Raw genomic sequence first — 14,018 nt, forward strand, 5'->3', positions numbered from 1 at the left:
AAATGGTTCAAGCAGGGCCGTCAGAAAAGCCATGTTTGGAAAGAAGAAAGAGTTTCCACAATTGCAGTATTGGCTAAGGGCCGGTCAGTGAAGGGAGTGTGGCCTGGTATTTTGTGGCCTCTTAAGTGTCTACGCACAATCTCCCAGCGTGGTTCAGGTGCACACTGAAAGGTAGATTTGCCCCCAAAGCAAAGTAGATTTCTAGTAGGGGCTTTTTTTTTTTCCTTTTAGCATGTGCTTAAACTTTTTTTTTTTTAACCAACTTGGCCTTTTTGCTCCCTGTGGCCTTTTTCAGCTGCTCTTTCATACCATTGATAAGCGTCACGCAGAATTATTAAACTTGAGGTTATGTGTTTGGTTTTAAGGTCCTTCCGGGATATTAGCCACCTCAGAGTCCAAATCCATGCCAGTGTTGGGTTCTGTATCCAGTGTAACAAAAACAGCCTTGAACAAGAAAACTCTGGAGGCAGAATTCAACAGCCCGTGCCCCCTAACACCTGAGCCAGGTGAAGGGCCCCGTAAAATGGAAGGATGCGCGAATTCCAAGGTTACGTTTCAGTAAGTAACAACGCTCTTTATTAAGTAGAACGTAGATGCATCTGTAATGACTAACAATGCATTTCTTTGATCTGTTGCTCTTCAGAAAGGCTTCGGTGTAGCCTGACAATCCCCCTTCCCTTCCCTCTCCTTTGAGCCAGCCAGCTTCTGCTTCTAGGCCCCCAAATTTCCTTCTGCTCCAAAGTAAACACCATACCCGCCAAACTGGCTACCCATTGGGTTCTCTTCCTACCCCAAGAACTGAGCTGGCTGATGCTTCTGCCCCAGAAGACACCTGTCCTTTAGGCTGTCACTCTTAAACGGGCCCCCTAACCTGAAGGAGGTACCGGATCTCTCCGACTCCTTTGGAGCCTGCGTTGGCATAGCCTCGTTTTTGTTTGTTTGTTTGTTTGTTTTTTGTTGTTGTTGTCTTGTTTTGTTTTTCTTTTGCTGGCACTTGGGAAATGTGCCTTCGTCCTTTTCTTTCCAGAGACTGACTGTGCCATGTTCAGGGTTATCTATAGAGACCAACTTCCAAGTGGCACCTTTGTCAGGGTTCGCCCTGCTATTGACCATGTTCCAGGCCAGTGTTAGCAGAGGATCAATTTGTTTTATAACAATGGCAGGCTCCGTCTGGAATTAGTCTACACTCGCGCACCAATTCTCTTGCCAGGATGTCAGCTAGATTGTCACCTAATGAAAAGGAAGCGGTGAGGCCAATCAGATCAGCCGAATCTTGTAATCACAGTTAATTAAACCTCTGATTTCCTGCTCTGTCAAGAGAGAAAGAGCCCCCTCCTTTGTAGTTTTAGCTGTCTTAGCTGAAAAGGTGAAACCTGGACAAATGAAGTTCAAATTCAATTTAGATCTATTTTTGCCAAGTGGTATTTTCCTCCCCTCGTGCACTTCTCTCGCTGGGGCTCTTCAGAGTCCCCCATCTCCTCTGGGACAAATGGCCTTCTTTGCCGATTTACAGTCTTCTCTAATTTTGTGGCAGTTTTTTTAAAAGCGTGTCTTCTCACAGTCCTGTTTGCCTTTCTTTACCGGGAGCTGTTTGCACGGCTCGCAGAAAGATGATCCATATTCATTTTTTGCCCTTGCTATTAAGTTTGTTTAACACCTAATTTGACATCAGCAATCTGGCAGCATTTGAACCAATATCCAGACACAAAAGCAATTTGGCAGAGACAAGTTAGTTTCTGAGAAATGCTTCAGTATATGTGTATAGATTTTTCCCCCCTCTTCACCGTTTTGCACAGATAATCTTAATCAGAAAATACAGCCACTCCTTCCTCCTTTTGTCTGCCTTTTATTCTCCAAAAGTAAGTGGAAATTACATTTCCAAGAAAGGAAATGAAATAATTGTAGGCCCAGGGTCTGCAAAATGTGTGCTGAATTGACATTGAAAAGGATCAGTGTGTTGACAGAGAGATGTGAGATGCCAGGAAGGCCGACGTGGAACTCAATTTATTTCTCATCTTGCTTGTTCAATGGCTGCTTAAGAGACACGTTGCAACTTAATTTATCTACTTAAAGCACTAATCTAAGTATTATGTGTGGCTGTATTAACTTTTATACTTTGTAACCCAATGCTCGTGTCTTCCGTTCTTGGGTTTTTCAGCTGAGATAACCAGTGCTGTGTATTTTCCGCTTTCACAGTCGCTTGTAAAGGAAGAGTGCCCTTTTCTCAAACCCCGCTGCTTCAGCACAGCTAGACCAAACAAGTTTGAGAATTCTGTGCGTATGCAGGCCAATTATTCACATTCCTCCCCTTACGTTTTAACTTGGCTTTGAAACAACTGACAGGCTTAGCTGAGGGTTCTACAGGTGAAAACCCATGTTATCAGCCAGTAACCAAGGGACTGTTAGGAACCAGAGAGTTTTATTTTCAGGGCTTTTGGGGGGCTTTGACTTATAAGTCCATTCAGTTATGCTAACCACTGTGTGGTTGTGACCACCTTGCCCTACCTCATAGTCTTGAGCAAGTGGGACACTTAGAGATGAGATGTGTGTGCGTGTGTGTGCGTGCGTGCGTGTGTGTGTGTGTGTGTGTGTGTGTGTGTGTGTGAGTTCAGTATGTACATGCCATAGTGTGTGTGGAGGTCAGACAACAAGCTCAGATGTCAGTCTTCACCTTCCACCTCGTTTGAGGTGGGCTCTCTCTCGTTCCCTGTTGCATACACCAGGCTGACTGGGCTGTAAGTATCAAGGGATTCTCCCTTGTCCACCTCGAGCAAGCACAGAATGCTGGCATTGCAGACGATGCCCACACAGAGCCCAGCTTTCCAGAGGCTATGGGCAGCCAAACCTGGCCTCTCGTGCTAATGCAACAAGCCTTTTACCCAGCCCTGCACTGTTTTTAAATAGACTTTTTAGGTTAGAATTTGGAATGGTGGCTCTCGTTGTGACATTTTTTTCCTACATATGCGTCACTGCACTTCCTCCTGTTATTTAACATGTTTTTGCACTCTAGTAACTGAATTGTTTGCATCTAGCTCAGTACTGTACATCTACTCCACTATCAAGATTAAGTCAACAGACTCCACAGTGCACAGGTGTTGCAGAAAGCTCCAGCCATGCTTGTCCAATCGGCTCGGTGGGGCTGGAGTGTTGGCTAACTTACCAATGGGTAAGTTAGAATGCAGAAGCAGATGATAAGGGATTTCTGCACAGAAAAACTAAAAACCTTCAAGCCACCCCTGCAAAGTGTAATCAACATGTGTGGAATTCAGACAGTCAAATAACTCTTGTCTAAAAGTTATAAAATTAGGCATCTATTAAGTTGAGCCTATCAAGAAAATAAGAGTTAGTCTCAATCTTTAATTGCAAGGATTTATTAAAACGAATGACACTAACACATACAAAGTGAGGGGTTTAAGGGGAAAAAATAAAAGGAAAGAAAAGGATAACCAGAGCTTGGAGGAGTCTAATTTATTCTGCTTCTATTCTAATGATAGCAGAGAAAACAAAGGAAGGAAGGAAGGAAGGAAGGAAGGAAGGAAGGAAGGAAGGAAGGGAAAATCTCTGTTCTTGTTTATAATGGACTATTTCTATCTACTTCTGTTGACTTGAATCTCATAGTGACTTTGACTTTCATGATCTTGAATGTCTGTAACTGGGTTAAGAATTATTCTGGAACCTCCCTTTATGCTAAGAGGTAAAGAGCTGACTCAGCAAACGCAAGTGTCTTTTACTTCTGTGCTCTTTTCTGCTGACACAATTAAGTGGAGTACGCTCCCTTGACTCAAGCCAGTCAACCAGTGGGGTGTTCAGTACCAAAGGGAAAAATAAAGTTCTACGTTATAGAATTGTGTAAAGAAGCTATCTTCTGGACAGCTATAATACCTCAAAATAGGCTAACCAAGTGCTATAAGGTTGGAAAACCCAAGCTGCCAGGTTTTGCCTCTGCTTTGTTCTCAGTTTAAGCCTGAAAACAGCAGAGATTGGTAAGCAAACTTGATCATTTTCCTAATTCAGTCCTACACCTGTCTGTGGTGGCAAAGACCACCCTGTCATTTCCGAGACCTAAGCTCTGAGTCAGTCGACGGTCTTTGATCTACCTCCTTACTGGTCATTAATCTATGACGTAAGTTTCCTCAGAAGTAAATTGAGTGCAGTATCACCTACTTTGTAGGGCTGGCATGTAGACTAGGTAGCTTATGGAATGTATTTGAATTCATTTCTTTCTGCGTTATATTAAAATTCTCTTGCTTGGATAATAATCAAGGCCAAAAGTGAAACAGGAAACTAAGTTTGTAGACTTTGGCTGGGCAGGTAATGTTGGCCAAGTCATTTAATCTCTCTAGGTTTAACTTCTTTTTATGTTTCTCCTAAATTAAACTTGAAGTCAGTATATTAGACATGCCCCTGAATCTTCTCCATCTCTAAGACCTCAGTAATCCCTAACAAACATCACCACTTGGAAAATGTTCACCTTTAAGAAAGGAACAAACAATATGAGCCTATTTTCTAGCCATGACATGCTTTATAATACATTATAGATTTGTTCTAAAACACAAACCCAGAGAGATAAAATATTGTTTTTTTTTTAAACACTGCATCAGAACTTACGCATCCAAATGAAAATGATTCGTCTTTTCTGGTAATACTAGGGTTTCATGTACTCGGCTCAGCCCATCACTACTATCCCAGATGCTTTTAGATCCGTTTGGTTTAGAGATTTCCTGGCCACAGAGGAAGGAACTGGCAGGCTTTCCTGTTTATTTCAGGTTGGAGAAAGGAGGTGAGAAGCAGTAAGGGAAGTAATGTCAGTAGCATCATCAACAACAATAACAACAACAAAATATCCATTTTAATTACTGCTATACGTTCAACTTGTGTTGCCAAGACTTTGGCTTTGGCATTGGGTCCAGGCTTTCTAAATAACCACTGTCTGTACACTAGTGCTGCTGTGCGCATTTTTTTTTGTCCAACCACATGTATAGGAGAGACAGCACACATTTTAACTCTGTGCAAACAAAATGGGTAAATCCCATGTACTCGATGGATACACATGCACTGAGCTAGAAAAGCATTGCTTTGGGGAAAAGCCCAGACCACACTCTGTCACGTGTGTGCCTTAGCTAATACTTCCTCTCATCAGCAGGTATTCACATTCAAATAAATACACCGAGAGGAATACGCCCAAACCTTAGTAGGGAGGGTGTGTGTGTGGACAGGTGGAGACCATGGGTAGTGAAACAATTTTCCAGTTTTGGGGGCTGGGGATTCTGGGGTTTGCTTCCATAACCTTTAGTCATTGGTATTGTTTCTCACCAACATTCAAGCCAGATAATTTTCCTGTCGTCTTTTAATCATCCCAAACCTACAGAATGGGCATTATTCCCATCTTGTATGTGAGAAAACAGAGGCCCATGGAGTGCATATATCACCTGAAATTACGCTTCTGATTAATAGCTGGTCAGATGACCTAACTGTACATCCTTTCTGCAAAGCGCATCCGTCTCAAGCCCCGAGAGACCGCACGTGGTGTGTTAAGAGCTTAGGGGAGAGAGGGGACTGGCATAAGATGTTCCTTGTGGGAGGGGGAGGTTTTACAGTGAAATCGCTCCTTGGGGCCTGTCCTCTGAGCGTCCGTTCTCACAGATCGCATCAGCTCTTCTTTTCCTGTTTCTTACTGCTTTCCTAAGTCCATCCTGAGCAATGGGAAGGTCCTGGTGTTTCCCAGGAGCACAAATCATTCTAAAACAGTCACTTTGGCTTAGTGAGTAGTCTTAAAGAACGATCGGGAAGAGATTATTTTAATTTTCCCATACCTCTAATAAAAGGGCTTTCTCCCAGGTAAACTTGTGAAATTGGTCTATGACAATACCAGCTACTTTAGTCTTCAATGTTAGCTTCCTCTCTCTCTCTCTCTCTCTCTCTCTCTCTCTCTCTCTCTCTCTCTCTCTCTCTCTCTCTCTGTCTCTCTCTCTGTCTCTCAGTGTGTGTGTGTGTGTGTGTGTGTTGGTACGTGTGCCTGCAGAGGCCAGTGAAGGGTGCTGAATATCTCCTACCACTCTCCACTTAACTACTTTAAGATATGGTTCCTCCTTGAACCATAAATGCACAGTTTTGACCAGGCCAGCCAGCCTGGTTCTGGAATCTTGTTGCTGTGCTCTCCAGTGCCGAGTCACAACATACACAGTCATCTCCACCTTCTTACCCGGGTGCTCAGGATTTGAACTCAGGTCTCACGCTTGCACAGCCAACAGTCCTATTACCCACTGAGACATTTCCCCAATCTTCGCTTACAAACTTGCTAGGATCACTTCATCCTATTGAGTCAGGCACAGTATACACTGAGTATGTCTGACTCTGAGCAGGGGATCAGAGAGAAATGTTAGTAAGTGGTCATATACTGTGTCAGTGTGAAGGAACTGTCCGTGAAGCTATTTGTTTTAGCATCATGGATTCCCAACCCCCTGGACCATCACCTCCACCACCACCATCATTATTTTGTTGGGGGTTTTCAAGATGGGCTTCTTTGAGTAGCCCCCGAGTGCTGAGATCAAAGGTGTGCAGCACCACTGCCCAGCTGGTCGTTATTTTCGATTTCTGGGTTTTTTTTGGGGGGGGGAGTTTGGTCTGAGTAGGAAGTGTATGGCGATGGGTATGCGTGTGTCACATGTACCTACCCTGTGGTAGGTATCAGGGCTTCAGTGTGGAGGGAAAGCTGAGCAGATCCTTACAGGTCTCTACCTCACAGACCAAGCAGAGGTCTGAGCATCTCCTGCCGCCGCCATTTTGGTTTTTCATCTCTTGAAGCAGCCTCATCCGGAAGGGGTCCTGCTGGTCTGAATGGGGCTTTGTCCTTCCATGAATTGCTTTCCCCCAAAAGAGAATACCCTCCAGTGAGTTGCAATTAAACAACGTAATCAACCCCAAGGTGTCCCTTCATTTGCAACTTTGCACTAAAATTAAGAGCCACATGGAAGGGAACTTAAATCCCACAACAATGGAGTGGTGGGCAGCGATTTCCCAGAGTGCCCCTCTTCTCTTGGCCATTTTAAACACAGTTCCAGGAGACTCATCCAGCCAACACATCCTGCCCTTCTGAGCCCCAGACCCTCCCCTTGCTGGAGGCTCCGAGTTCTTTTAAATATCCCTTTGAGCCACCAGGCAGGCAGTTAGCTTGCTTTTTTTGTTTGGGAGGTTCAACACAGGTCACTTTCTGCCCTTGGAGAATTAAAAAAAAGAAAGAAAGAAAACCACCAAACCCATGTAGCAATTATAGAACTTCAATTTCAATAGAAAAGCATCCTTTTCTAGTGAAACCATTTTTTAATCTTCATTTACATTTAATTTCCTGATCTGTGGTATCTCTAAATACCTGTGACATTTGGCCCCATACAGATCTATTCTAGCAAGAGTTTGTCTTATGTAAGCCATTTCCTGAATAGCAAGGGGTAGCTGATAGAAGAGAAATTGTAGATGTCTCTTGGTTTCTGTGACCAGTCAAACCTTTTCATGACCTGAAAAAAAAAAGCTAATTGCCTTTCAAGTTTTTAATTAAAAATAGTATTTTTTATCATTGTCTGACCTCTACCTCGTCTCTTCAGTTTTATTTATTATTCCAGTGTGAATCTAATGTTTAAAAATGAAATGGAAAAGTACTGTGTTCACAATCGGAGAGTTTGAGCTTTTGAAATAGTTCTCAAATAGAGATTTCTATTCTTAAACGTACTTTCAGGGTAACTTTGCATGAAATCTTTCTAACATTGGTCCCAGCGGGACATGCCTTCATTTGTTGACCATGTAACCATTTTCTTGGAAAAGCTTGGGTCAACCTTTATTCGGATGGAGGCCAGGGAAGTTGCCGGTTCCTGTGGTGACAGGAGTGTGCTTTCTTCTGGTTCCTTTCAGCCCACTGTTTCCTCATCACTTCCTCTTCCTCTTTTTCTTTCTGTGTGTGTGTGTGTGTGTGTGTGTGTGTGTGTGTGTGTGTGTGTGTGTGTGTGTGTGTAGGCTCTGCATTGCAGAGGAAGGGGAGGAAGGTACCTTCCCTATACTTAGTAAACATTTATTTCTGAGAAGAGTCTACTGGCAGAATGAGTCCCGTGGTCGTCCCTGCCTAATCTGATGCCCTTATACAATTAAAGGATTTGCTGGGCGCTCAGCTGTAATCTTAGCACTGCTGAATTGTGTACGGACACTGCAGGAAACAGCTCTGTTCCACAGAGCCAGACCACAATGGAGCCCCGTGTGCGCTGGTACATGGACAATTAAGTTTTAACAACAAAATTAGCCCAACAACTGGATGCTCTGGAAGCTGAGATCCACCCCCCAGTTTGGTCTTTTCTTCTCCCCCCCCAACCAGGAGTTATCCCATGGACTGCCGGAAAAGCTCAGCAGCCAGGATTGTCTCAGTGTCCCGAGGGGCTGTACAGACAGCGACTTCTTCCAGATTAATTGTTCAGGATACATTACACCTAGTGAAAAAAATGACTGGTAAAATACCGTTGAGTAAATCTCAAAATGACTGTTAAAGGGCTGCACAGCAATTCTCCATTCTCTCAAAGAATTAATTGCCTCTTAATGTTTGCTTCCAGTTACAAGGGCTCCGATTTTACAGGACTTTGTCTAAAATGTATCATTTTCTGCAAATTGCCTTTGGTACTTTGTAGGTATTTAAAAGCTGTTTCTTAACAGTGTTTATGTTTCCTTTTATTTGAGCTTCATGGAAAACAGTGAAGTTTTGATTTGTTTTGTTCTGTTTTGATTGAAAGAAAAGTAAGTCCCAAGATTGGAAAAGCAATTTCAGATCCTGGGAGAAACCCACTGAACTTCTTAAAACAGACAAAACACATTTCACTGGAAATAAGGAAGTATACCATGGTATAAGGTGACAGACAGAATTCCTTGTGACTCCTGCCTTAAAAGTTTGATGTATAAAATGTAGGAACACTTAAAAATACATACATATATGTATGTATGTATATGTATATATATTTACATATATATATGAAAATGCACATTGTGCACAGCTCATTTTAAAGGAGCCCATGTTAGTTCTGGTGACTTCTATGGAAGGCTGTGTGTGTATCTTTTTAAACATATCTCTTGTAAATATCATTCAGTTTTTAAATACCTGAGATCTAAATGAATTTTCATAGGGACTAAAAGCTATGAAAAGTTGTAAAACAAAAAAATAGTTAAAAAAAACAACAACAAACAATCCAGCAGCCAAAGAAAAGTGTCACACCTGTGACACATTACTAAAAGCGGCTTGTAATGAGCTGATAGGTTGTCTACATGGCTTTACCAGTGAGGGCTGTCCAGGTGCAGAACCCACCAGTTGTTCCCTGCTAGCGGACACTAGCAGAATAAACGAGCTGGGACCACCATGGGCTGGGACATAAGCTGCATGGCAAATGTTCTGAATGTGGGCATGGGGGTCTGTGCCTAGTTATTGTTACCTGTGACAAAAGGAACTCTGGCTAATCTGGATGCAAGGAACACTTTTTGTACTTTAAATCTGTCTTCCTACAAGTAAAACCAGAGTCAAAAGTGACAGACTGACACAGATAAAATACAGTTTTTTAAAAGTACGCAAAGCCAAAATTATTGAGCTTTGTTATACCTCTTGTTACACAAAACGTGAGACTTGATAGTAATTAGAACTTCTCAGTGGACGTTTAGAATGTAATGTTTTTTGAGGTTTCGAACTGGTGCACAAAAACCTCTGGAAAAAAACAAGAGTTTTTGAAAGAAAAAGAAACAATGAACATTGGCGTCAGTAATGCTACTTCCGTTCACTGCTCTCCTAACTGTGTGCAGGGATGGGGGGGTTGGGAGCAAGACTTATTTTTATGCTAGGGAGATAGAAACTGACTTCCTCTTTGGAGTTTTCCCAGAAAACTACTTTATAGAGACAAATTTTAAATCTTTCCATTTTCCATCCTTGAAGGTGGTAAATATGATTGTGGCTTTATCCGTTTTTATTGTAAATGAAACAGAGTTCAGGCCGGCCTCTGCACGTCATTTGTTGGATGGCTGCCATGGACTAATGCAGACGCCCCGCTGGGAGACCAGAGAAGCGCTACACTGTGATTCACCGGATTGTGTTAAATAGTCCAGCTGTTGCGATTTGAAAGATAGTTACCTCAGAAGTGAAATAGAAATGAACTTGGCATTTATGCCTCAAACCATTTTTATACTGTTTGGCAATCAGCTTTTCAGAGGTAGCATTTTATAAAATAACTCTCACCGCTTAAAGGTTTCACTCACTGCAATGTTCAAAATGTCCACCTTTATATTATCAGTAAAATTAAGCTTGAGCGATATTTGGAATTTGCATGAAATAAGCGTGCCCCCCCCCAACCCATTCGTTTCCTGAGCTTTGATTGTATTCAATTGAGCTCAGAACTGTGCCGATTAGGGGCTCTTTGGGGCATTAGTTAATTTGAATTGCAGCCGAAATGTTAGCTAGAATGTTGTTGAATATAATTGGGATGTGGAAAGTTGATTTTGAAAGGAATTTCATTGAATGCAAACAATGACAGGCTTTTGGGGTTGGGGGGTGCATGGAGAGTGCTTCCCTTCCGTCTCCTGTGACACAGTCTGAGAAATCACCGAATCCCTTCACCAAGTTCAGCTTTGGTGGAACTGTTCGTGCAACACTTCTTATTCTTCTCGCTCCAGTGTGGTTTGGAGTCAGGTCTTTTCCTTTTACCAGCAAGGCGGTGGTCTCACCCACCAGAGCTCCTTGTTCTGGCTCTCCTTCGGTAGGATGGCAGCAGCTGTCACTCATAAAAAAAAAAAAAAGAGTTGCAGATTGTTAACATATTGAATCCTAGCTTTTCCTTGGTGTTTTTCTTTTTGTCTTGAAACAACTGTTGACCACGTGATCCAGAAAGCTCCATGAATAGGGTCTATTTGAGTGCATCACAGATAACTACAAGTATTTCGAAAAAAAAAAAAAAGAAGAGAAATCCTTGCAAAGATTCTGCGGTGTGGGCCCCAAGATAACTGATAAAGGCTCTGCTGGTGGGTGGGTCCGCTTAGCCTGCTCTCCTAGAGTAAGCATCTGACGAGGGCAAGGGACCAGATGGACTCACGGAGTTGTCCTGACTCCCCCACCCCACCCTCCCACCCCCGTGACTCAGCAGTTTTGCTTTACCGATTCTGCTGCCCAGGAGAAAGGCTGCCACTATGCTTTACGAACTTTCCTTACTTATTTGTGGTCGGCCTCCTTCGATGCTGCCTTGAAGTAGGTGGCAGTGGACAGAGGGACAGTGGACAGAGGGAGGGTGCACTGTGACACCTCCCCCCTCCCCCCCCTGCAGCGTTGCTTGAGCTTTTGGGATTTGAGCTTTAAGAAGCCTCAGATTCAGACCTCTAGACCCTGCCCCCCATGGCTGGGCTCTCAGTGCTGTCCCTGAAGGACATAGGAGTAGGACTGTATTAGTAATAGCTTTTTTGTTGTTGTTGCTGCTGTGATAAAATCCTCTAAGGGAGAAAGGACTAATTACGGCTCGGTTTGAGGGTACAGTTAGTCCATCCTGGCAGGGAAGGTGTGGGGGCTGGACGAGGATGAGGCAGCTATTCACACTGGCATCCACGGTTAGGAAGCCGAGGACAATGAACACTGCGGGCCAGCTCTTTTCTCCTTTTCATTCGGTTCAGGGTACAAGCCCAGGGAATGGTGCCACCCACATTCACGGTCGGTCCTCCCACTTCAATTCTCCTAGTCTAAGTAATTCCTCGCCAGCACACTCAGAGGCCTGTCTCTTAATTGATCCTGGATCCTGTCAAGCTAACCATCAATGACATCATGGGGACAGAGAAGAAAGAATGTCGCCCTGGCTGGCCGGGGAGGAAGGTTTCTCATTCAGCATGGAACTTTGGGCAGCTCCACAAGGGAGCCCAGGAAGGACCTAGTGACGTCAAACCAGGGAGGACTGACTACAAACTGCAGCCTGATCTGAAAGTTGCTGGTGCAAACAATGGAAATAAACTAGTAAAAGATGCCCACAATTAGCCTGTGGCACCGATGTTACATTTGGAAAATAGCTCGGTACCAAGAGAAGAGAGAGGGAGGAGGCAGCTCAGACTCTGATGCTGGCACTGACACTGACAAATAGCAAGCTCTCTCTCTCTCTCTCTCTCTCTCTCTCTCTGTCTCTCTCTCTCTGTCTCTCTCTCTCTGTCTCTCCCCCTCTCTCTCTTCTCTCTCTCTCTTCTCTCTGTCTGTCTCCCCCCCTCTCTGTGTGTGTGTGTGTGTCTCTCTCTCTGTCCCCCCCCCTCTTCCCAGGACCATCTCCATTTAGAAAAGGGAAGCTTGGATGGATGACCACTCTCATCCCTTTCTATCTTGCCCTGGGGTTCTCAGGCAGTACCTCCTGTGCCTAGTTCAGTGAGAGTCAACCATGGGATTCTCAGGCTGGCTTGCTTGAGGACGGGTAGAGTGACAGAGACTATTCCAGAAACAGTTTCAACCCAACAGCCCAGGGTTTCTAGGTCTTCAGCTCAATCGGCCTGTGTGTTGCTGCCACAGGACGCTGAGAGCAGTTCCCGGAAATGTCTCATCCCCGGCTGATGAAGACAGCCTTTGCTAGGAGTTGCTAACCATCCTTCGCCTGCAGATACACGGGGGGGCGCGGAAGCACCCACGGTAGTTCACGGCAGGCAGCAGCAAAGGTTGGTATGGACCGATGGTAGTCGCTCCCTCCAAGTGGCAGAATGAGTGACACTCCTTTGCATGCTTCCAGCAGGCTGGCTGGCTGACAGTGGTGGGCTCACAAGCAAGCTGGTGAAGCTAACTGGAGTTGACCTGCAGGCATCATGTGGCCCTGGAATCCCTCTGGTAGGCCATGAGAGGAATCTACATGAGCTATGCAAGGCAGAAGCGAGACAGTAATCTTTTAAGAGCGCCTTTTTAAGCCCTGAGAAGGTTCATGGGATGGCTTATGTAGGGCATGGTATGCTAACTCACCTAGCTGCTGTGTGGCAGCGGCCAGCCTATGGATCCGTCCTGCAGCTCCTCCCAGCTTCTCCAGCTTGCCCACCTCCCAGCTCTGATGCATGTGCAGTTCCAAGTGATAGCGCTCAGCTTGTCCTGCAGGCCTGGTGCATCAGCCTGAGTAGCCTTTGTCAGAGGAAGATGCATTTCTAGTTCGTCCTCAGTCTCTGCCAGTTTACGGCTGTCTTGCCTTTCAGCTGTCAGAACGCCTGAACTTCATGCATGGAGATGGCAGACTCCCACACACTACCCAGTAGTTAGTGTCCTTTGTTGCCCAGGGTCTACTTCCTGTAACCGCTCTTATTAGGGTCTCTGTTTTTTGTGATAATGAGCTGTAAAATGTTGCCTGGGCCAGAGAAAGCCTGGATGGGTACTATCGAGGAAACGGCACCCCAGCCCATCTCTAGGACATAGTGACAGGTGTTTTGAGAAATGTTTCGTTGGCTGAGGCAGAAGGACAAAGCCATCATGGTCTCTCTTCTCTCCATCCCCGAGGGTCTCCTTCCTTCCACTACTCCCAAGGAAGACAATGCCATGTGGTTGTCACATAGTGTGATGGCCAAGCCATGTCTCCAATACGACCTGACAGCCAGAGAACGCCTCTCAAGCATTTGGACAGAGCTTGTAGTGATAAGCGTGGTCTTTGGGGTTCTGGCTTTTGTGCCTTGTGAGCAGGTCGTGCAGGCCACCTTCCGTAATGGATGGCTTGTTCTGTTTCCATATGCAGAAGAGACCTCCAGCTCTGCCCTCAGCAAAGTTTTCTCTCGGTGTCTTCGTCTTCTCTAGCTTGCTATGTTTGTTTACTCTACACATGGTCTGCAGTAGGTGATGGGGACAGAATCTTAGACATATGTTTTCAGAGAGACAGACAAGAAGCGATTATTTAACTGTGGTGAGTCCCCAGAGGGAGAACCACTACATGTGAGAGCAGCTAAGATCTGACCTGCTTGGGGCAGTGGAAATCAGTGGTGTTGACAGGCAGAGCAGTGGGCAGGACACTAAGGTATCAACACATCAG

At 44.7% G+C, this 14,018-nt stretch overlaps 1 protein-coding gene across 1 annotated transcript in view; it reads left to right on the forward strand.

Annotated features, from left to right (window-relative positions):
• Shtn1 (shootin 1) overlaps positions 1–14,018 on the forward strand; it is a 105,765-nt gene that overhangs the window by 89,048 nt on the left and 2,699 nt on the right. The window contains 1 exon segment of the mRNA XM_040742137.1: positions 366–558. Within this exon segment, the coding sequence (XP_040598071.1) occupies positions 366–558 (193 nt within the window).

Source organism: Mesocricetus auratus, unplaced genomic scaffold, assembly GCF_017639785.1.
Source record: "Mesocricetus auratus isolate SY011 unplaced genomic scaffold, BCM_Maur_2.0 Super-Scaffold_4256, whole genome shotgun sequence".
NCBI lineage: Eukaryota > Metazoa > Chordata > Mammalia > Rodentia > Cricetidae > Mesocricetus > Mesocricetus auratus.